The following is a 25,085-nucleotide window of genomic DNA, read 5'->3' on the forward strand; positions in this document are numbered from 1 at the left end:
GGCCGCTCCCTCGCCCATCAATACTCCCCTTAGACAGTCAGGTGACACGCCTGTGCGGGAACCCGCAGTCCTCGCAGACAAGCCGCCTGTCTTTTCACGCTGCGGGCGTCTGTCCCAGCCACCAAAAATACTTAATCTGTAGGTTTCCCATTAGGAATTGTTGACAGACAGTGATAAAAGTGAAGAGAGTATCAAAATGTGTTGTTACCTGAAAAAAAGAAAATACTAAACTGTTCATGTTGGAAATTATCACTAGGTTTGTTTTGTTGGTGAATTGATAACCCCTGTCCTATTTTATAAAAGGGAAGATGTTATGGGTGTAAGATGGCACAGTGATGCCATTTATTGGTAAATGTTAATTACTGCAACTCCAGTGTTTTACCGGTGTGCTTGAGATACTCGGATGTTTTGTAATGTACTGAACAAGACTGGTTACTCGCATCAATGCCTCTGTTTCGTCATTTAACATTCAAATAGTAAGTTTCTCTTCTCTTGTCAAGAGAACATCCCTGGTCATCCATACTGCCTCTGATCTGGCGGACTCTCTCAACACAAATGCTTTGTTTATAATTATGTCTTGAGTGTTGGAGCGTGCCTCTGACTATCCGTCAATAAAAAAAAAAAAAAATGTGCTGTCTGCTTAGCTTAATTTAAGGAATTTGAAACGGTTTATACTTTTACTTTTCATACAGTACTATTTAGCAATTCCATTTACCTTTTAATACTTAAGTATATTTAAAACCAAATCATTTAAAACTTTTACTCACGTAGTATTTTACTGGGTGACTTTCACTTTTACTTTAGACATTTTCTATTAAGATATCTTTACTTTTACTCAAGTATGACAATTGAGTATTTTTTCCACCTCTGCCCTTCTTTTTGGTTACATACATCCTTATTCATTTAGAAACTTGTAAGATACAAAATAACAAACAGTACTTCATAAGACCTACCTTTTGATACAGTCAAAATATGATCAATTGTATTGAGATACTGAAGGCACTCTTATGGTCTATTGCACAGTAGCCTAATTCCCACCTCATGAAGCCTTCGCCATCATTTTATTTTAATTAGTCGACAGCTCACGTGGTGTCCTGCATATATTTCTATTTTGGCAGATATACAAATCAGTCTGTCATTCATGCGCATTCCACTGGGTGTCGCGCGTGCACCAGCTTTGTACGCATTAATAAGCATTGCATCAATAACAGTCATTATCACCTCAAGTGGTTCAGATTGTGTAGTAAGTGATAATTCATTTTTCTTGTACAATGGCGATAGTGGTCACAGTGCATAATGGTCCTTGACATTGTGTATAATTTGTATGAAAATTACATTTTCAGCATTGCAAATTGGCTGAATATTTTTGTTATCTATCATTGGACTATTCCTGTAGTTCAAGAGACACCAAAACAGCATGCAATCATACAAGGTACACATTTCTTACTATTGCATGCAAATAATGTAGGTAGGCTATCATGGTTATTTCCAGTCTTGGGTTTGCAGTGTGGTTGTACAGTACCACTGAGCTTATGGTCATCATTTAGTGTGTGGGGGAAATAGCGCTTTGCCAGGATTTGCACAGTTGTAAAAACAGCAAGGTTACTGTAAACAACTGTTGTGTATTATCTGTGGTCTGCTCAAATCAAATTCTATTGGTCACGTACACATACAGTATTTAGCAGATGTTATTGCGGTTGTAGCGAAATGCTTGTGTTCCTAGCTCCAACAGTGTAGTACAATCTAACAATACACACACATATAAAAGTAAAAGTATGGAATTAAGGAATATAGAAATATTAGAATGAACAATGGCGGAGTATTGACAGTATGTGGATAGATTATATGTAGTGTATCTGAATAATACGTAGGATATAATAGCATATTTACAGCAATAGTTGAATAGGATGGCCTTGACTAGAATACAGTATACATATGAAATGGGTAAAACAATATGTACACATTATTAAAGTGACCAGTGTTCCATGTCTATGTACATAGGGCTGCAGCCTCTAAGGTGCAGGGTTGAGTAACCGGGTGGTAGCCTGCTAGTGACTGTGACTAAGTTCAGGGCAGGGTACTGGGTGGAGGCCGGGTGGTGATGGCTATTTAACAGTCTGATGGACTTAAAATAGAAGCTGTTTTTCAGTTTCTCGGCCCCATCTTTGATGCACCTGTACTGACCTCGCGTTATGGATGATAACGGGGTGAACAGGCCGTGGCTCAGGTGGCTGAGGTCCTTGATGATTTTCTTGGACTTCCTGTGACAACAGGTGCTGTAGATGTCCTGGAGGGCAGGCAGTGTACCCCCGGTGATGCATTGGGCAGACCGCGCCACTGTCTGGAGAGCCCTGCGGTTGCCGTACCAGCCGGTAATACAGCCTGACAGGATGCTCTAAATGGTGCATCTGTAAAAGTTTGAGGGACTTAGGAGCCAAGCTGAATTTCTTCAGCCTCCTTAAGCTGTTGCGCCTTCTTCACCACACTGTCTGCGTGGGTGGACCATTTCAGATTGCCACTGATGTGTACACCGAGGAACTTGAAGCTTTTCACCTTCTCCACTGCGGCCCCGTCGATGTTGATGGGGGCGTGCTCCCTCTGCGGTCTCCTGAAGTCCACGATCAGCTCCTTTGTTTTGTTGACATTGAGTGTTATTTTCTTGGCACCACTCAGCAAGGGCCCTCACTTCTTCCCTGTAGGCTGTCTCGTCGTTGTTGGTAATCCGGCCTACCATTGTTGTGTTGTCTGCAAACATGATGATTGAGTTGGAGGCGTGCGTGGCCACACAGTCATGGGTGAACAGGGAGTACAGGAGGGGGCTGAGTACGCACCCTTGTGAGGCCCTTGTGTTGAGGATCAGCGTAGTGGATGGGTTGTTGCCTACCTTCCCCGCACGGGGTGCGGCCCGTCAGGAAGCCCAGGACCCAGTTGCACAGGGCGGCGTTCAGACCCGGGGCCCCGAGCTCAATGATGATGGTGTTGAAGGCTGAGACATAAAACAACGTGTTCATTTAATAAAAGTGTTACATAACCTAGCATCACAGTAACATCTGTATCTGTTCTGTTTGTGACTGTCAGAATGGTCAAGGAAATGATCTTATACCCACAGAAGGATTGATCCTAACTGTCAGTTAACATCCCACGTTCAATTCACTGCTATCTATAGAGGGTCTTTGCGGTTAGTCAGAATTAAATCCACTTGACATTTCAGATGGGAAACCATCTGTCCTGTATTTTGTGAGTCTGTGACAAGGTCTTTGCGACAAATAGCATATGTGTGACGCACAGGAGGCTGCTAAGGGGAGGACGGTTCATAATAATGGACGGAATGAAGTTAATGGAATGGCATCAAACACTTGGAAAGTATATGTTTGATGTATCTAATACCATTCCACCAATTCCGCTCCAGTCATTACCACGAGCCCGTCCTCCCCAATTAAGGTACCACCAACCTCCTGTGGTGTGACGTCCATATGTTGCCATGTCATATCTCCCAGCTCCTTTCACAGGACAAAAGACCTTTTATGTTGATGAAAGTCCATGTGTCTGTCATTGCAGGAGTAGGACAGTTTCATCATATGCATTTGGCATATCATTTGAAAGTAAGAGACTCTTTTAGGTTTGTTTTTGCCATAAATGTTTCATCATTAGACTGTCCTGTTTGGTGACACATACAGTAGGCCTGTCTAAACCAGACTTGATCAAACATACAATTGCATTATATGCAATGCATTCTAGATTATTTCCCTAAATGAAAGAATCATCCCACGGTTTTAATGATTTCATGCACTTGACTGGACTATGATATGGAGATTAACAATCCCTTTTATAATGAATGGTGAAAAAGGAGCAAATCATTTTGGTATCACCGCTTTACCAGGACTTTATTAGTCGAAGCTGGGGTATACTCATTAGTCCGATTCCGTTGCAAAACTTTTTGTCTGTTGCAAAAGGATAAACATTCAACATTGGCCATGCTGTCAATCCATAATGACTTCTGCCTCGCTCAAAACAACTGGAAACTCGGAACTATTACAAGTGCTGATCAATGCTCCTGCTGTTTCACAGGGTGTTTCTTAGAGCAATGTCTCATAACCAAATATAGTTATTTTACAGTGACCTTGAACTAACCATGTAACAAATAGTACATCCCAGCAGGCAAAACTACCCGCTTTAACTTTATGATTATGAACACTTACAATCAGGGGTGGAGATGGGGGGGGGGGGGATTTACAATGGTGAGTTCCCAGACTTCTTCCAACTTCACCCCTGATTGTAAGTATTTATAATTATAAAGTTAAAGCTGGTAGTTTTGCCTGCTGGGATGTACTATTTATTACATGGTTAGTTCAAGGTCACTGTAAAATAACTATATTTGGTTATGAGACATTGCTCTAAGAAACCCCTAATTTTTTCTGCATATCAACCATGAACACTGATGATCAAAAGTCAAATAAATGACCATAGAAAGCCAAACAGAAAAACAACAAGAAAGTTGGATAAACACATTTACATTGCAGATAAAGTAAAGTAAACATATTTGCTTTAAGTATAAACATTCTACGTGATGAAATAGTCCTTACCTTATGTGTAAAAGTGCTTGAGGCTTACAACAATAAAACATGAAAACATAACAACATAAAACCATTAAATCTCAAACTGTTTTCATCAAACAGAAAAACAACAAGAACATTGGATAAACACATTAGATTGTAGATAATGCACTATATATTGGTTTATATATTAGTTCACATCCCTTTTACACAGCATTTCTCCTTTGCCAAGATAATCCATCCACCTTAAACCATTAAACAGCATAATCAGTACACAGGTGTACCTTGTGCTGGGGACAATAAAAAGCCACTCTAAAATGTGCAGTTTCGTCACACAACACAATGCCACAGATGTCTCAAGTTTTGAGGGAGCGTGCAATTGGTATGCTGACTGCTAGAATGTCCACCAGAGCTGTTACCATAAGCCACCACTAACATGTAACCACGCCAGCCCAGGACCTCCACATCTGGCTTCTTCTTCTGCAGCATCGTCTGAGACCAGCCACCCGGACAGCTGATGAAACTGTGTGTTTTCACAACTGAATCATTTCTGCACAAACTGTCAGAAACCGTCTCAGGGAAGCTCGTCTGCGTGCTCGTCGTCCTCACCAGGGTCTTGACCTGACTGCAGTTTGGTGTCGTAACCGACTTCAGTGGGCAAATGCTCACCTTCGATGGACACTAGCACGCTAGAGAAGTGTGCTCTTCACGGATGAATCCTGGGTTTCAACTGTACCAGGCAGATGGCAGACAGCAATGTCAAAGTTGTTAACAGAGTGCTCCATGGTGGCGGTGGGGTTATGGTATGAGCAGGCATAAGCTATGGACAATGAACACAATGGCATTTTATCGATGGCAATTTGAATGCACAGAGATACCGTGACGAGATCCTGAGGCCCATTGTTGTGCCATTCATCCGCCATAAACCTCATGTTTCAGCATGATAATGCACTGCACCATGTCGCAAGGATCTGTACACAATTTTTGGAAGCTTAAAATGTCCCAGTTCTTCCATGACCTGCACACTGAACAGATAGGTCACCCATTGAGCATGTTTGGGATGCTCTGGATCAACAGGTACGACAATGTGTTCTAGTTCCCGCCAATATCCAACTTCACACGGCCATTGAAGAGAAGTGGGAAAACATTCCACAGACCACAATCAACAGCCTGATCAACTCTATGCTAAGGAGATGTGTCAAGCTGCATGAGGCAAATGGTGATCACACCAGATACGGACTGTTTTTCTGATCTATGCCCCTACCTTTTTTTCAAGGTATTCCCAGTCATGTGAAATCCATAAATTAGGACCTAATGAATTTATTTAAATTGACTGATTTCCTTAAATGAACTGTAAATCAGTAAAATAAAATAAAATTGTTGCATTTTGCATTTATATTTTTATCAGTGTAGTAACACCAACCCCAATGGTGCAACGCAATAGGAAAAGGGAAAGTGGCATGAAAAAGTTAGCTAACATTAGCTAGGTAAACAGACAGTGCATGCCTATAGCTAGCAAAACAGACTCATTAAGAAAATGCACAAATCATTTGGCTGGTTAGCAAGCCTAGATTGAACCGAACAAAGCTGGCTGCATTTCCTTAGTTTTTCATCAGATGTTGTTAAAATGAATTACCTCCAAATTAGTCGGGCAGGACTGTTTTCTCCTGCCATGCCAATGCCATGGCGTGAAACGATCAGGTGCCCACTTTAGTCCCTGAAAACAAATGGTAAAAAAATGATTTGCTACATGTCTTTAGCTGGCTAGTAAGTTCACCAATTCATGATTTAAAAACCATCCGGGTCTTCACAATTGACAGATTGTTGAATCTACAATTAGTTTGTTAAGTTGGTCATCTCTAAACAGCTGATAAGCAGGATGAGATCACCTGCTAGATAGCTAGCGCGTCCGACTTGTTAGCTAGCTAGCACTTGGCAAGAGTTTGAACACCAATTACTCAACATTTGAAATCACAATTCATATGAAAGTAATTCGTTGAACAATTTAACATAATTTGGTGAGTAAATAAACATTACTTCTTATTCTTCTGGAAAATGTTATCTCAAGTGAGTACTTTTTTGCTGTGCCACAAGGTGTTATGGGATATTGTCCCCCAGCCAAGGATACTTTGGACTGGGACAACTGAGGTATAAAATGAATGATTGGGACATGCCAATGTTGACGGCCTGGCTAGAAATTCTGCCTCTAAAGGAAGCATCTTATGTCTCGTTAAACCATCAATACTTGCTAAATTCACACGCACAGTTGATCTCAATTGCAACCATTATTGCTCACCTCATTACCGCTCCCTAAAAGATGCAACCAAAGTCCTTTAAGATATGTTCGCCCTCTGGTTGGTATTGTCATTGGAAGAACTTAGTCCTTTTTGAACAGACTAAGGGTGATTTATCTATTTGACAAGCATTGTAAATACAATGTAAATAAAGTATGTCCTTGTTTAACACTGCAAATCTGCTGTGGAAAATTACCTGACACTGTATGAATGGAAACTAATGTTGGTGTAGCTTACTGACTGTAAATATTTTATTTGTTTCCTATTTATGTTATTTCTTTATGAAGATCAGGGGTAAAATTACCCTGGACTGTCCATATTTGAAATGTGTAACTACATCAAGTCAATCGAGGGATTTAGTTATTTGTGCCAGAATGGCATGGGCCGGAATTGAACCCACGCTGACCAGGTAGGTATATTCAGTCTCTCCCTATCCCAGTCTGCTGTTCCGACATGCTTCAAGATAGCCACCATTGTCCCTGTACCCAAGAAGGCAAAGATAACAGAACTAAACCACTATCGCCCCGTAGCACTCACTTCTGTCATCATGAAGTGCTTTGAGAGACTAGTCAAGAATCATATCACCTCCACCTTACCTGACACCCTAGACCCACTTCAATTTGCATACCGCCCCAATAGGTCCAGAGAGGATGCAATCGCCATCACACTGCACACTGCCCAGTCCCATCTGGACAAGAGGAATACCTATGTAAGAATGCTGTTCATCGACTACAGCTCAGCATTCAACACCATAGTACCCTCCAAGCTCATCATTAAGCTTGAGGCCCTGGGTCTCAATCCTGCCCTGTGCAATTGGGTCCTGTACTTTCTGATGGGCTGCCCCCAGGTGGAGAAGGTAGGAAACAATATCTCCACTTTACTGATCCTCAACACTGGGGCCCCACAAGGGTGTGTCCTCAGCCCCCTTCTGTACTCCCTGTTCACACATGACTGTGTGGCCATACACACCTCCAACTCAATCATCAAGTTTGCAGACGACCCAACAGTAGTGGGCTTAATTACCAACAATGACGAGACAGCCTACAGGGAGGGGGTTAGGACACTCGGAGTGTGGTGTCAGGAAAACAACCTCTCACTCAACGTCAACAAAACAAAGGATCGTGGATCGTGGACTTCAGGAAACAGCAGATGGAGAACCCCCCTATCCAAATTGATGGGACAGCAGTGGAGAAGGTGGAAAGTTTTAAGTTCCTCTACGTACACATCACAGACAAACTGAAATGGTCGACCCACACAGACAGTGTGGTGAAGAAGGCACAACAGCGCCTCTTCAACCTGAGGCTGAAGAAATGTGGCTTGTCACCTAAAACCCTCACAAACGTTTACAGATGCACAATTGAGAGAATTCTGTTGGGCTGTATCACCGCCTGGTACAGTAACTGCACTGCCCACAACCGCAAGGCTCTCCAGAGGGTGGTGCAGTCTGCACAATGCTTCACCGGGGGCAAACTACCTGCCTTCCAGGACGCCTACAGCACCCGATGTCACAGGAAGGCCAAAAAGATAATCAAGGACAACAACCACCCGAGCCACTGCCTGTTCACCCCGCTACCATCCAGAAGGCGAGGTCAGTACAGTTGCATCAAAGCTGGGACCGAGAGACTGAAAAACAGCTTCTATCTCAAGGCCATCAGATTATTAAACAGCCATCACTGACACAGAGTGGCTGCTGCCTACATACAGTACAGACTCAAAATCATTGGCCACTTTAATAAATGGATCACTATTCACTTGAATAATGCCACTTTAATAATGTTTACATATCTGGCATTACGCATCTCATATGTATATACTGTATTCTATACCATCTGCTGCATCTTGCCTATGCAGCTCTGTCAGTCATCGCTCATCCATATATTTATATGTACATATTCCTATTCCAACCCTTTACTTAGATTTGTGTGTATTAGGTAGTTCTTTTGGAATTGTTAGATTACTTGTTAGATATTACTGCACTGTCGGATCCAGAAGCACAAGCATTTCGCTACACTCGCATTAACATCTGCTAACCATGTGTATGTGACCAATAACATTTGATTTGATTTGTGGCAGCGACCCTAACCACTAAACCAACGATTGAACTGTATTTTAAGTCCATTCGTAACTTTAGGATACACTAGACGTGTATGTTGTAGCCTAGTGGAGACCAATATCCCCCAAGCCACAAGACTCCTGAACATCTAATCAAATGGCTACCCATACTATTTCCCCCCTTTTACGCCGCTGCTACTCTGATATTATCAATGCATAGTTACTTTAACAACTCTACCTATATGTAAGGTATTACCTCAATTACCTCGACTAACCGGTGCCCCCGCACATTGACTCTGTACCGGTACCCCCTGTATATAGTCTCCCTATTGTTATTTTACTGCTGCTCTTTATTTACTTGTTCCTCTTATTTATTATTCTTATTCATATTTTTAAACTGCATTGTTGGTTAGGGGCTTGTAGGTAAGCCTTTCACTGGAAGGTCTACCTACACCTGTTGTATTCGGCGCATGTGACTAATACAATTTGATTTGATATCTATCTTGTGTTATTATGTTACATAAAACGGTTGTTGATGTGTATGATTGCATTTCAGATACATTTTTGTACATTTGAATGTTGCAGTAGTATTAACTAGGCCTAGTGTTTGAGCGAGCGGAGAGAAAGAGAACTGCTCATTTTCAGCCACTCACAAGGCTCATTTGAATTTCCTGATGCATCAGGAAAATTCTCTGCGACAAAAGAGTGATCAAGTTAAGATCCGACATCTGTGCAGTGTCCAGTTTTTAAAGCAGAGTTTTGGGGGTGTGGAGGTAGTGTCACCATAGTCAAACAGAGGGTGGGTTATTCAAATCAGGGCCTTGCAAGCTGTTCAGGATCTTCTTCAGAGACAGGAGTGAAGGATCTGGTGTGGGTGGGCACAGGAGGGGGGGGTAGGGGGGAAGGGCTGGTGGTTGTGGGCATAGGAGGAGGGCAAGGGACAGACAACCTTCGTGCAGCATTTGAGGACCTCACAACAATATAGCTGGCAGCGTGAAAATGCTCATTAAAGATCTCAGCCACACAGGTTTTGTCGGTTGTAACCACACCTTTGAAGGTGGGAGAGACTAGCAACTAGGGAGACGGTGTGTAATTTTGCATGGATTTCACAGTTTTCCAGAATTCGGATGGCTTACTGATGGTTACGGCAAACTGTTTATGAAATAAGATAAGCTACTTCGGTATTTCTGATGGTTGGAGAGTATTTGTTCCTGATTTGTCTGAAAACTAACCAGTCTTGGGGAAGGTTGGAGTTTCTGGCCTTTTCCCATGCGTTGTTCTTTTGGGTGATTAGCTCAGAGAGGTTATGGGAGAACCAGGTGTTGGAGCGGGTTTATTGATTATTTGCGCAAATGTGTTCTTGAAGTAGGACCAGGCATCTTCAACAGAGGGTATCAGCCTCTGTTGTGTGATAGCAGTCATGCATAAAGGCTTGCTCATCAAAACGCAGAGGGTATCAGACCCAGCTATTGTGATAGCAGTCATGCATAAAGGCTTGCTCATCAAAACGTTTGTAGCAGCGTTTATGAACTAACACTTCTGATGCAAACTACGAGACAGTGGTCACTGAGCTCTTGGGAGAATACACCAGACTGACAGTGGGAGGAGCAGTTGGTGAGAGTGATGTCAATGAGAGAGGACTCGTTGGGTTCTTTGAGAGAGATATGGGTGGGCTCTTTGATTATCTGACTTAGGTTTAGGGATTCCAGTTATGGGGAGACAGAATCAGGAAGGGAGAGCATGTTCCAATTGAGGTCACCCAGTAACAGAAACTCAGAGGAGAGGAATGGAGAGGCAATAGGAGCAGGCTACGTTCATGCATTCGTTTTTAGAAAACATAAGGCTAAGGATCAGAATGTCAAAGTTCTTAGGGACAGATTTAGCCGGAGATATAGATCAGGGTAGGTCCTCTTTGACATAGATTGCAGCTCCACCACCTCTGGGGGATCTGTTAGAGTGAAACACATTGTAACTTGGGATAACCTGGGATTACCCATCTTTATAAGGAGTGTGTTTTTGTTTAGTGCTTACTGTAACGAAAAAGTGTTGAGATGTTTGTGTAAGATGGTGATTACTGATTGATTGACAGCATTACAATGCAAACAAGAGCTCCTGTTACTCATGGTTAGAGTACGGACACTAGCAATCTACATCAGATTTATGAGTTCAATAAAAGTATGTAAGAGATTTTGATACTCCAAGGTTAGTATTAAATAGAAATGTCTCAATCATATGGACTTGTTATTGTACACGTAGAGACAGTGGCATTTTATTTCATTTCATGAGGAGGAATTGAATGGTCATTGTCCATCAAATGTTCTGAGGCCTACTATTTGATTTCTTCCTGTAAGTATTCAATATAAATTAGGAACCCAATAATTTCCTGACCATGCTTGGCTGTTATGGACAGCACAGATGGGAGCCTGTCTTTGGATTGGTTTTTGACTGAAAAGATGAATTTACAAATGCAGATAACGACAGACCTGGAATCTGAAAAGAGGAAGAGTGATCTATTGAAGGTTCCTTGGCTGGAGAGCTTAGATTTTTACAATGCCTAGCAAGCCTAAAGATCTCGCTGCAGTAGTACAATATGTAAGACACCAATCAGGGCTCCAGAGGAACATATTATTTTGTTCAATAGAGATGAATTTGCCTACATATTTATGTGCACTAATATCATAGGCTAATTTATTTGGGGCTAATTCACCACCTGAGTAAGTGGAAACTCAAACACATTAGCTAGATTGCTAACTGTAAACATAATACCCAATGCTGGTAGCCATGTATTAATCTAACACTAAATTCAATGTCCTTAAACAACTTTGTAGTTGTAGCCTTCTACCCAATGAGTCCTATGCACTCAATGGCTATGAGGTTAAGGTGCAGACTGTCAGCTGTAATTGAAGGGTATTTTCATCCATATCGGGTGAACCGTTTAGAAATCACAGCACTTTGTGTACATAGTCCCCCCATTTTAGGGGGACCAAAGGTATTGGGACAAATTCACTTACTGTATATGTGTATTAAAGTAGTAAAAAGTTACGTATTTGGTCCCATACTCATAGCAAGCAATGACTTCATCAAGCTTGTGACTCTACAACTTTGTTGGATGCATTTGCTGTTTGTTTTGGTTGTGTTTCAGATTAGCCAAATTGAAATGAATGGTAAATAATGTATTGTACCATTTTGGAGTCACATGTATTGTAAATAAGAATGGAATGTGTTTCTAAACACTTCTACATTAATGTGGATGCTACCATGATTACGGATAGTACTGAATGAATCATGAAAAATGAGTGAGAAAGTTACAGATGCACAAATATCACTTTTAAAAGTTAATATTCTGTTACTCATACCCAAATAATGTTGTAAACTTGTCCTATACTTGTCCTATTTTTTGCCAAATCATAAATTGGAGTAATAAAATAAAATCTCAAAAAGAAAATAATTCGCACCGATTATTTTAATACTCCAGCACCTTCCCCTTGCGAGGATAACGACACTGACACTTTTTCCAAAATATTTTTTGAGATTGGAGAACACTTTGGGAAGGACCTTAGACCCAGATAGCAACAAGCATGCAGCCCTCCAAAATGATTTGTCGCACGGCGATACAGCTGCCAGTCAGAGTCAAACCAGCAGCTCCCTGTTGCCGTTTATTTTAATATATTTATTGGATGGTCAGATGACATCACAATAGAGCTCTTTGGCCACACACACCAGTGGTGGGTTTGGTGTCCATAAATGGAAGCATATGCAGAAAGTACCTAATATCTACTGTAAAATATGGCGGTGGATCGTTGATGTTATGGGGCTATTTTGCTTCCACTAGTCCTGGACCCACTGTTAAGGTCAACGGCATCATGAACTTTACCAAGTACCAGGATATTTTAACCAAAAACTTGGCAGCAAGTGAATCTTACAGCAAGACAATAAACCAAGCACACTTGATAATCCCCAAAGAAATGGTTTAGTGACCAGAAAATCTACATTTTGCAATGGCCATCTCAGTCTCCGGACTTGAACCTTGATAAGCACATCAGGTGCTGCCTATTAAGGTGATCGTCAGTGAGTATCCTAGCTGACAGAGTCATGAGGCTGTTTGTTTTGTTTGGTGGCAATGAGGCCTTTTGGTTTGTTTTTGAGTCTTTAGTTTGGGTATCCTTTTGTATTTTTTTCATTTCGTACATATTTATGTTTAATCACTATCTGAATAATTAATACATCTGCTTGGACAGGCCTGCCAAGAGGTCAAGAAGGTGCTGGCCCTGGACCTAAGGTAAGGTGGCTGTCTCCTGGGTACATACATTCACCACCTAGTCGTACACGTTTACATCCCACATTTATGCACACATCACATCAGGTTACAGACCATGTATATAGGCCTAAGACCACTAGATATAACAAGTTCAGCAAAATCTGTATGCTAGTTATTGGTTTCGTAACAATTTGAATTATTTGTTTTATAGTCTTTTTTGCCATCTTTATCAAGTGTGCCAATCATTTTGGTGACTATCTTATATTGAGTATGCCACACGTTACAATTTATTGGTGTTGTGAGGCTATCTTGGTTAACTAGCCAACAAACCTTCACCACTCCATCTGTATAAAGTCTAATAAATCATTATTTGATGTATTCCACTAGGCCCTTCAGCTATGCAGAGTACTGGGCATATAGGCTGTATCATTTCAGCTGCTTCCCATCCTGTACCTTGAATACTGAATTGACCAAGTCAATATGAGGATGACTCCTTGCAATTACAAGCATTTCTCTGAGCTAGTAGAAAATATGAAGACATTTGCGTGGCGCATTGTGCAGTATGAAGACATGTTATTTGGTGCATTGTGCAGTATGAAGACATGTTATTTGGTGCATTGTGCAGTATGAAGACATGTTATTTGGTGCATTGTGCAGTATGAAGACATGTTATTTGGTGCATTGTGCAGTATGAAGACATGTTATTTGGTGCATTGTGCAGTATGAAGACATGTTATTTGGTGCATTGTGCAGTATGAAGACATGTTATTTGGTGCATTGTGCAGTATGAAGACATGTTATTTGGTGCATTGTGCAGTATGAAGACATGTTATTTGGTGCATTGTGAGTCGGAGCAAGAATTTTGTTATGTTTAGGTTGAGCTATAGCAGTCAGAGCGGCTGTACTTAATGTAGTTATTGACAGGCAGATACATTCAAAAAGCCCAGCATAAAGCAAAACATTTATATTGCGCTTAAGGAATAAGTGCTTAATATTCACTGCATTATGCCGTGTAAACCACCAGCCACGTGAAAGCCAATTACTAAGGAAAAGTCCTACAAATGTTCCTCTGCAATCTGTAACGAGCAGGCATGGAAGAATTGCAGAAGAAAATGCAAATAAATGCATAGGCTATAAGTGTGTTAGTTATTTGAATTTCTTTTGATTAAATATGTGGAGTTTAAATTATTTATATGAAAATGTATGCAAAAATGATATGAGCAACTTGAGTTACTTTATTGATTAGGCCCCTATGTCATACTTAGACACCTACTGTCTGGACATGTCCATGTGGTACAGATGTAATGTAATGATGGATTGTAATAATGATCATGTATTGCACATTTTGAGCTTTTCAAAGCACCTTACATCAAAAGTGAAGGACAGATCTTACTTAGGGAGTGAACGTTATTTATGCAGGAGTTTTTGAAACGCACAGGGCAGGGGGCCAGAAGGTTGTGGGTTTACAGACCACCATGGACAAGAGTAGTGGTGGAAAGATCTCCATTATTGTTACGTTCAATGAGGACAATTGTAAGGAGTCAGGCGCAGAGAGCAAAGGTAATGGGGAAAAACCACTCTTTAATGTCCAACCAGATGAACAACTGGTAACGTCAAAAACATTTGGCGTAAAAATACGACTTGAATAAAGTACACACTGGAAAATAAATCCAGACTGTGGAAAACCCCAACATACATGAACAACCTCATACAAAACAGAAAAGACAAGCCCGCACAAACAGAAACGGGCTAAACGAACTTAAATAGCACCACCCTAACAACCAAACAATAAACAGGTGAAATCAATTAGTCAAAACCAAACGAAAAGGAAAAAGGGATCGGTGGCAGCTAGTAGACCGGCGACGACGACCGCCGAGCGCCACTCGAACAGGAAGGGAGGCCACCTTCGGTAATACTCGTTACAATTATAGTAAAAGCATTGGGGCGGCAGGTATCCTAGTGGTTAGGCCAGTAACCGAAAGTTTGCTGGATCGAATCCCCGAGCTGACAAGGTAAAAATCTGTCGTTCTGTCCCTGAACAAGGCAGTTAACCCACTATTTCCCGGTAGGTCGTCATTGTAAATAAGAATTTGTTCTTAACTGACTTGCCTAGTTATTTATTTTATTTTATTGCATGAATCTGTCATCATATTTACAAGTCCAGGAAGGTTTTTTCTTTTATAAACATTTTATGCAATTCTACGTCATTTTATGTATTAGGAGAATATTTTTTAATACCACAATCATTATCGAAATTACAGGCTAAGAATATAAAGCTAAGAATATACATCATACCTGTTGATCTTATCATATTTCTCCAATGCCAAATCAGTGTGTCTTGTAATGAAGCTGTCCCTGTTTGCAAATAATTGAGTCTTAGACAAAAGTGTTAATTTAAGTCGGAATTCACAACACCCACAGTGTAAAGGAAAAATCCATTCAGATGTTAATCATTGATCCAATGTTGATACAGTCCCAAAATGTTTTGCATGTCAGCAGTCAAGTTTTCGAGATATTGGACTTTGAAGAAGCAAAGTGTCACTTGTCACATCATCATGATGATGCGTTTAGAGTTATTGGCCTCACAATAAAACAGATTAGAGTAACTCACATTGTGGTGCTGAAACTTGTAGCAGCAGTCGTGGCACAATCAATCAGCAATGGACAGCTCATGGTGCTGAAAGTAGGCAAATTCAAGTAGGCATGATTCATTTCAACGTCTTATTTTTTTTTAAAGTGTGTAGTTTTTTTCGTGATATCCAATTGGTAGTTACAGTCTTGTCCCATCGCTGCAACTCCCGTACGGACTTGGGAGAGGCGAAGGTCAAGAGCCATTCGTCCTCCGAAACACGACCCCACCAAGCCGCACTGCTTCTTGACACACTGCTTGCTTAACCCGGACATCAGCCGCACCAATGTGTCAGAGGAAACTCCGTACAACTGGCGACTGATGTCATGATTGCAGCCTTGTGGCATGCAACCTGCCTGCCACAAGGCGTTGCTAGAGCACGATACGACAAGGACATCCCGGCTGGCCAAACCCTCCCCTAACCCAGATAACACTAGGCCAATTGTATGCCGCCTCATGGGTCTACCAGTCACGGCCGGCTGCAACACAGCCTGAGATCGAGCCCGGGTCTGTAGTGACGCCTCTAGCACTGCAATGCAGTGCCTTAGACCGCTGCGCCACTCGGGAGGCTCAATGTCTTCATTTTTAATTACAATAATTTCTTCCTATATAAGAAATAAGAGGTAGGTTTACCTGTTTGACAGTCAAAATTAGGCTATATTCTGCTATGTACATAGATTTGTTGGCCAATTCCTCCACCCACCATGCAGAGTGCAAATAACAGCCCTTCACTGGAGGTAGGCTAAGTTAAAACCAGGACTCGAATTGAGGTGTGCCATAGGCCTACCTTTAATTAAAGAAAATGGCAAAAAGCACAGACCTACCCATTGTTAGCTTAAGAGCTTGAAGAAAATAAAACAGATCTGGTAATATAAAGTGATATTTAACATCACTTTGGTCCACAATGCTTTATGCTAGAAACAATGCATATGGGGATAGCATTGTTTCGTTGCTTTGTCATTCAGAAGCTGATCGACAACCTTCTATAGCAGAGGAAACAAAACATGTACTTTGCTCGGAAAGTAATCTAATTCTGTCACTATCAATTGTTTAAGCTATTCACTTTCTGTACAATAGAAGATGTTTAAACCCAGACAGCTTTTAGGGAAACACTTGTGACCTTGTCTCATTTGGCTACGCCACAGTAGAAACAGTAGCCAGCAGTTAAAGCTTCTGCATCGGTAGTAGACCTACTTCCAGGCTTTTTCTTCTTTAGACTTTATATGGCGATTTGCATCTAACTTTCATAGTTACCACGACGACCGACTCAGTTCATATTTCAATCACCCACGTGGGTATAACCAATGAGGAGATGGCACGTGGGTACCTGCTTCTATAAACCAAAGAGGAGATGGTAGAGGCATAACTTGCACCGCGTTCAGCGTCACAAATTGAACTGACTTCTATTTTAGCGCTTGGCAAACAGACGCTCGTTGGCGCGCGCGAGCAGTGTTGGTGTAATAATTGAATAACATGTATGTTTAAATTTATTTTGCAACGCTTGCGCACGCGACATGAGCGGTGTGGTCAGCATGTTAGGGAATAACACATGTAGGGTGTAAAGCCTTATTTGCATATTTCCCAGGGTGCCTTTCGAGTTACCCAACCATGACTGTATTTGTTAATTGAGAGAGACATGTTTTTTCCATTGATTAATTTTCTGTCCTGAGGCCTTCATCAAGTGACTGCCTAAGTGAATGTGTTTAACTTTAAAAGTAAACCCTTTATGACCATATATTATACTTTTCATAAGGTCTTTAGTTATGTCCCAGTTTTCCCCCAACATTGTGGTCTGAAAATCGTGGCTCATGGGCCATATCAGACCTGCAAGTCACAATTTGCTGGCTTGTGAAGTATTTTGAAATTCCTATTAAAATCCAGCCATAGGGAGGATTTTCAACAATTTAAACGCTTCATCAACCACAATCCACATTCAGAATGATTGCTATGGTGAAGAACTTGTCATACATGTCTACCTAAACCATCTAAACTGGAACGGCCATCTCAGTAACAGGTGCAATCCATTGGATTGGATTAGTTTAGAAAAATTTTTGTTATTTATTTTAGATCAATCAATGTGCAAGCAAAAACATAGATATTAAAGCAAACTATTTTAAAAATGGGAAATATGATGATGTAGCCCCTCTCGTGTCTTTTATTCAGATAATTAATGGAAATGAACTCAGCACAGTCGAGTAACAACAGCACTTCATTTATTCACTGCGGGTGGTGTAAATGTAAATCCCACTGGCGTTAACCCCACTAGAATCGACTCTCAGATATAGCACTCACAAAACTTTTTTCATCAACACTGAGATTTTAACACCCGCATATTTGCTGTGCAGGGATCATGTTGTCTCCTTCACTGAATGTTTTCAGTTAGCCATTTCTATGACGCCAATATCAGTTTGACATTGCTTTCTTCCACAGGTTGATGGACGAGTATTTTTAGAATGATCTCAATCACACAACAGACAACGTTCGTATTGCCACTGGGTAAGGGTTGGTTGCTATGCTGTGAGTGTGAGCTCTTGGTTAGCAGGACGTGATATTGATTTTATCCTCCCGGGTTGCAGTCATATCCTTGGTAATGTTCCTATTGTTATGATAATGAGGCTTCTCAGGGCGAGTCAATGAGTGTTAATCTTGTTTGCTCTTAAAATAAATAAAAGGTTTCTCTTTAGGATAAGGTGGACTTTCAACCTTAATGAAAAGGCTGATCCCATTATTATTGGTCAAGCCTGGAAACCCTAGATCACATTTAGTGAAACAATCAACAGAGAAAGACACCTCCAGGGGTTGGTTGGTTCCTTGGCCCGAAGGTGACAATGAGCTCTGGGAAAATAGGACCCTTCAATACTAACCTAGGTCTAAACTTTAGAAAAAAAAGTGCTATCTAGAACCTAAAAGGGTTATCGGCTGTCCCCATAAGAGAACCCTTTGAATAACCCTTTTTGGTTCCATGCAGAACCCTTTTGATTCCATGCAGAGCCCTTTCCATAGAGGGTTCTACATGGAACCCAAAATAGTTCTACCTGGAACCAAAAAGGGTTCTCCAATGGGGACAGCCGAAGAACTCTTTTGGAACCCTTTTTTCTAAGAGTGGAACAGAAATTAAATGGCAACCCATGTGTTTGGTTCGCTATCCTATTATAAGAAGAGACCAAAATACTATTTTAACCAGAAGAAGATCAATGGATTCAGTTCTTCAATGTGTGGATCATTTGTTTGACTTGTAAATGAAAATTATCAAATCGAGACACATTCGCTTGTAAAGATTTAGGCTCTTGCAACCACATCTCCACTACAGATAATTCATTCTCTTTGTGGTTATGCATTTTACATCCATATCAACATGCAACCTGTGGCATTCCCATAACACAGTATGAGCTATCACTTGATCACAGATGACAAACGCAGACTGTTAGAATGCATTAGAAAACCATAACACAGTGAAGTTAGCAGCAGCACAGAGTGAGAGACTCCCCCTGTGCACACAGAAACTCAGCCAAAGCAGCCATTCGGCAGAAGGATGAATCCTGACTACTAAAGAGGTAGGGAGCGAGAGCGGGGGCGGGGGGAGAAAGAGAGCGAGCGAGAGAGAGAGAGTGGTGGGAGGGAGCGACAGCAGCAAGCAAGCGAGCTCGCAAAAGAGAGGAAAAGGCTGGCAGACCGCAGAATATAAACCTGTATATTGAGATCGGGAGAAAAGCTAGTGGTGTTGAGCAGGTTTTAGAGGCTAGACTGGCATCAAGAGGTGCATGGGCTTCCCTGCTAATTGTGGATGAGAGCGAAACAAGGTAGATACCGTGGAGGCTACCTACAAACACTGGGCTTGTCTGTAAACCACACAGGAGAGGTGGGTTAGTGGGAAGTCAATGATCCCCCTCATCATTTTTATCTGGGGAGAAGAGAGTGACAGAGAGAGAAAAGAAAGAAAAGGAAGGTGGCAGTGAGGGATAGGGGGCCATTGCTCTCTCTCTCTCTCCCTCTCTTTATTCTTTCCCCCCATTCACAAATTCATTGCATCCCATTATCACCGCGATGTAGTGGCGTTCATGCCAATTGGAGGAGGAAGGGTCCCATTGACTGTTGAGGCTGAACCCCTCTTCAGCCCTACGCAGCCCTTTTCATTACCAATCCCCATCTCTCCCTTTCCTCTCCCTCTCCCTCACGCCCATCTGCTGTTTTCTCCCGGTTGTTCTTTTCATTGTCCATTTCACACTGCTCAGAAGGCATTCCCTTTTGGGTAAAAGTGGGTGTTTCTGGAGCTCATTGTTTGGTTCTGCTACAAAGACAGCTGAGCGGGAGCGAGAGAGAGAGCGCTACAGAGAGAAAGAGAGAGAGAATAGAAGAGGAGCCTGAAAGAAAAGGGGGGACCTGGGACTACATGGAAGAACTGACACCCACTGGAAGAGACATTTTAAAAGCATCTGCCAACCATTTTAAGATAGTGGTTAGAATTTTCCGCTTGCCGCTTATTGTTGGAATAAAAGCCACAGGCTGCCGAGCCAAAGCACTGGCGACCGGTTGGTTTATGCTACATTCTGTTGCTAAGCAAGTCTCTCTAACCTGAAGTTCTTGTTGAGGATCACTCACCCAAACTGCAACCATGAAGGGGGACTCCGAGGAAAGCATCGAGAGCATCCGGCCTTCAAACCTGCAAGCCTTCGCCAACATGTCCACTCTACATGGCATGAGCCACATCTTTGCCTACGGGCACATGACGTTCCGCCGCTTCCTGTGGACGCTCTCCTTCCTGGGCTCGTTGGCCTTGCTTATGCTGGTGTGCATGGACCGCGTGTCCTACTACTTTGAGTATCCCCACGTCACCAAACTGGATGAGGTGGCAGCGCCCAACCTCACCTTCCCTGCTGTGACCTTCTGCAACCTAAACGAGTTCCGCTTCTCCAAGATCACCAGGAACGACCTGTATCACGTGGGGGAGCTCCTGGCCCTCCTGAACTCCAACTACCAGATAGCCAACACTCATCTGGCTGAGCCTGAGGTGCTGGCCGCCCTCAAGGATAAGGCCAACTTCCTCAACTTCAAGCCCAAGCAGTTCAACATGACAGACTTCTACAACCGCACGGGCCATGATATCAGTGACATGCTGCTGCAGTGCACGTTCCGGGGATCGGAGTGTTACCCATGGAACTTCAGTACCGTGAGTCTATTCAAATCATGTCTGGTTATCTGGTTTGGGATTTGTTGTGCGTCATCTCTCTGGGTTTATGTTGTGTTCTTTTCCAGACTAAACAGAGTTTGGATTTCAATGGTTTTAGCTATGTAGTTTCTATATTAATTGAGGCTTGAGAGGAATACCTAATATCTTTCTTCAGGGAAATTTTAACTAATTTACTGTCCCCATAGAGGCAGAAGTGGACAAATTCGTTTTTGTATTGTCCTATTGTGCTCTCAAGATCCACATAAGGCTACTATTGAGTGTAGAAATTGATTGTCACAGTAACTTTAGAATAAAACCAAAGCTTTGCCGCTTGTGTTACAGACAAGGTACAGTAACTCACACTGGACCTGCCATGGTGTCGCTGTGCTGAAAGCTGTACATGTTTAAAGGTGATCTACAGCCTAAAGGGGAATCCAGAATTGGACATGATGGTAACATCAATAACATCTTATAGATAATTTAACAATGGCTAGGTGTAATGATATTATTTGTACATGGTAGGCTACTGTAAGAAAATCATTGGTTGTAGTTCAGGCAACTCTAGTGGCCTTGGTAAACGACAAGGTGAGTTGAAGATGGATGCCTTGCAGACAATATCTTTCATTCCTTTAAGCTGTGGTTTCTGTGAAGAGAAGGAATGATACATGACTTTTCCCATATACTTTAAAAGCAGTAAACACTGAAACCTCAGGCGGTGATACAGACATTTCTTAAAATACTCTGTTCATGAGGTGCAGATCATCAATCTACACACATTACCCCATAATGACAAAATGAAAACAGTATTTTTTATCTTCCGGTGAAGTCCACAAAGCAAATATTGCATGTAAATAACAATTATATGATCTGCAGCATGGTCAAGCAAGTTGTTTTCAACAGTTTACGAAACAACTACTGATTTAGAACCACAGAGTTACCGCAAGTCAGCACTAAGGAGCATTGCCTCCGCTATTCCAGCACCATTTCAACTTTAACATCATCAAATCAACAGTGCTATATACAGTGCAGTTGGAAAGCATTCAGAACCCTTCCCTTTCTCCACATATTGTTACAGCCATATTCTAAAATTGATTAAATTATTTTTTATTTACACACAATACCACATAATGACAAAGCGAAAAGAGGTTTTTAGAAATACCTTATTTACATAAATATTCAGACCCTTTGCTATGAGACTTGAAATTGTGCTCAGGTGCATCCTGTTTCCATTGATAATCATTGAGATATTTCTACAACTTGATTGGAGTCCACCTAATTCAATTGATTGAATATGATTTGGAAAGGCACACACCTGTCAATGTATGGTCCCACAGTTGAGTGTCATGTCAGAACAAAAACCAAGCCATGAGGTCGGAGGAATTGTCCACAAAGCTCAGATTCTTGGATTTCTTGGAATGTTCTCAAACCATTACTGTCCATGATATCAGAGAAAGGATTGTGTCGAGGAACAGATCTGGGGAAGGGTTAGCAGAAAATGTGTACACCATTGAAGGTTCCCAAGAACTCAGTGGTCTCCATCACTCTTAAATGGAAGAAGTTTGGAACCACCAATACTCTTCCCAGAGCTGGCCCCCAGGTCAAACTGAGCAATCGGGGGAGAAGGGCCTTGGTCAGGGAAGTGACCAAGAACCCAATGGTCACTCTGACAGAGTGAGTTCCTTGAGTTCCTCTTTGGAGATGGGAGAACCTTCCAGAAGGACAACCATCTCTGCAGCACTCCACCAATCAGGCCTTTATGGTAGAGTGGTCAGACGGAAGCCACTCCTCAGTAAAAGGCACATTAGAGCCCACTTGGAGTTTGCCAAAAGGCACCTAAAGACTCTCAGACCATGAGAAACAAGATCCTCTGGTCTGATGAAACCAAGATTGAAGTCTTTGGCCTGAATGCCAAGCGTCACATGGTGGCGTGGTGGTGGCAGCATCATGCTGTAGGGATGTTTTTCAGGCACTGGGAGACTAGTCAGTATTGAAGGAAAGATGAACGGAGCAAAGTACAGAGAGATTCTTGATAAAAAACCTGCTCCAGAGCGCTCAGGACCTCAGACTGGGGCGAAGGTTCATCTACCAACTGGACAACAACCCTAAGCACACAGCCAAGACAACACAGGAGTGGCTTCGGGACAAGTCTCTGAATGTCCTTGAGTGGCCCAGCAAGAGCCCGGACTTGAACCCAATCTAACATTTCTGGAGAGAATTGAAAATAGCTGTGCAGCGATGCTCCCCATCCAACCTGACAGAGCTTGAGAGGATCTGCACAGAAGAATGGAGAAACTCACAAAATACAAATGTACCAAGCTTGGCATCATACCCAAGAAGACTCAGGGCTGTATTCGCTGCCAAAGGTGCTTCAACAAAGTACTATGTAAAGTGTCTGAATACTTATGTAAATGTTTTAACATATTTGCAAAAAATTCAAAAAATGTTTTTGCTTTGTCATTATGAGGTATTGTGTGTAGATTGATGAGGGAGAAAAAATGATTTAATCAATTTTATAATAAGGCTGTAAGGTAGCAAAATGTGAAAAAATTCAAGGGGTCTGAATACTTTCCGAATGCAGTGTATATATGCAAAGTAGCAGACACTTTTATCCAAAGCAACTTAGAGTCATGTGTGCGTACATTTTACATGTGGGTGATCCCGGCAATCAAACCCACTATCCTGGTGTTGCAAGTGCCATGCTCTACCAACTGAACTACAGAGGAGCGCATAACAATGTAGATATTGGATTACATACTGCATGTGCCCTTGGCAGCAACTCCCAATAGCATTGCCATTGTGTGTGTTGTAGTTGTGTAACCTAACCAATAGTAAGTGGTGATTATTATGTCGTTTTTGACAACTGAATAAATGATTTATGGAATATTTGTTTGGGAAATTCTGATGTAAAAACATTTACACTGTGACCAAGATGAGCATTATTTTACTTTAAAATGTTTTGTCATTGATGACAGCTACTCTGGTACATGTGATAGATATATAGCGGGGTTCAAAAGTATTGACACCCTTGATAAAGATTACTGTACAAAACAAATAATTTAAATACTGAGCTATATTGTATGCTCCAAAAAAATAGGTAAATTGTATCAATTTATATTAATATAACTGCTCAGAGAAAGATATTTTGTTTAACAAGTAATACTTTTTGCTCTCAAATATGTATGGTTCAAAATTATTGATAACTCTCCTGAAAACCTTTTCAATACTTCACCTTGCGTTGTTAATGGCACTGAGCCTTTTTCTAAAATGTTTTATTAGTTGGAGAACACATTGGGAGGGATATTAGACCATTCCTCCATACAGCACCCTTCCAGATCCTTGATATCCTTCAGTCTGCGCTTCAAACTGTCTGAATCGCCATGTCCCCAGTCAACCCAACCACTCACTGGACCCATATGTTCACTTGGCTACACATGCCTCTCTCTAATATCAATATGCCTCGTCCATTACTGTCCTGGTTAGTGATTACTGTCTTATTTCACTGTAGAGCCTCTAGCCCTGCTCAATATGCCTTAACCAACCATGTTGTTCCACCTCCTACATATGCGATGACATCACCTGGTTTAAACGTCTCTAGAGACTATATCTCTCTCATCATTACTCAATGCCTAGGTTTACCTCCAATGTACTCACATCCTACCTTACCTTTGTCTGTACACTATGCCTTGAATCTATGCTATCGAGCCCAGAAACCTGCTCCTTTTACTCTCTGTTCCAAACGTGCTAAACGTCCAGTTCGTAAAGCATTTAGCCGTACCCTTATCCTACTTCTCCTCTGTTCCTCTGGTGATGTAGAGGTTAATAAGGACCTGCAGTGCCTTGCTCCCCACCCACTCCCCAGGTGCTCTCATTTGTTGAATTCTGTAACCGTAAAAGCCTTGGTTTCATGCATGTTAACATTAGAAGCCTACTCCCTAAGTTTGTTTTACTCACTGCTTTAGCACACTCTGCCAACCCGGATGTCTTAGCCGTGTCTGAATCCTGGCTTAGGAAAACCACCAAAAACCCTGAAATCTCAATCGCTAACTACAACATTTTCCGCCAAGATAGAACTTCCAAAGGGGGCGGTGTTGCAATCTACTGCAAAGATAGCCTGCAGAGTTCTGTATTACTA

At 41.7% G+C, this 25,085-nt stretch overlaps 1 protein-coding gene and 1 long non-coding RNA gene across 2 annotated transcripts in view; one reads left to right on the forward strand and one right to left on the reverse strand.

Annotated features, from left to right (window-relative positions):
* Nucleotides 1-1,044: 1,044 nt before the first annotated feature.
* LOC129824163 (uncharacterized) lies at nucleotides 1,045-20,472 on the reverse strand. Its single transcript, XR_008754721.1, has 3 exons — nucleotides 20,386-20,472; nucleotides 6,190-6,270; nucleotides 1,045-2,986 (listed from the first exon to the last, which is right to left on the reverse strand). It is a non-coding gene; the product is annotated as an uncharacterized LOC129824163 (long non-coding RNA).
* LOC129824159 (acid-sensing ion channel 1C-like) overlaps nucleotides 20,399-25,085 on the forward strand; it is a 196,138-nt gene continuing 191,451 nt past the window's right edge. Inside the window, exon 1 of the mRNA XM_055883577.1 lies at nucleotides 20,399-20,953. Within this exon, the coding sequence (XP_055739552.1) occupies nucleotides 20,399-20,953 (555 nt within the window). The remainder of the gene's footprint in view (nucleotides 20,954-25,085) is intronic.

The sequence above is a fragment of the Salvelinus fontinalis genome, chromosome 26 (genome assembly GCF_029448725.1).
Source record: "Salvelinus fontinalis isolate EN_2023a chromosome 26, ASM2944872v1, whole genome shotgun sequence".
NCBI lineage: Eukaryota > Metazoa > Chordata > Actinopteri > Salmoniformes > Salmonidae > Salvelinus > Salvelinus fontinalis.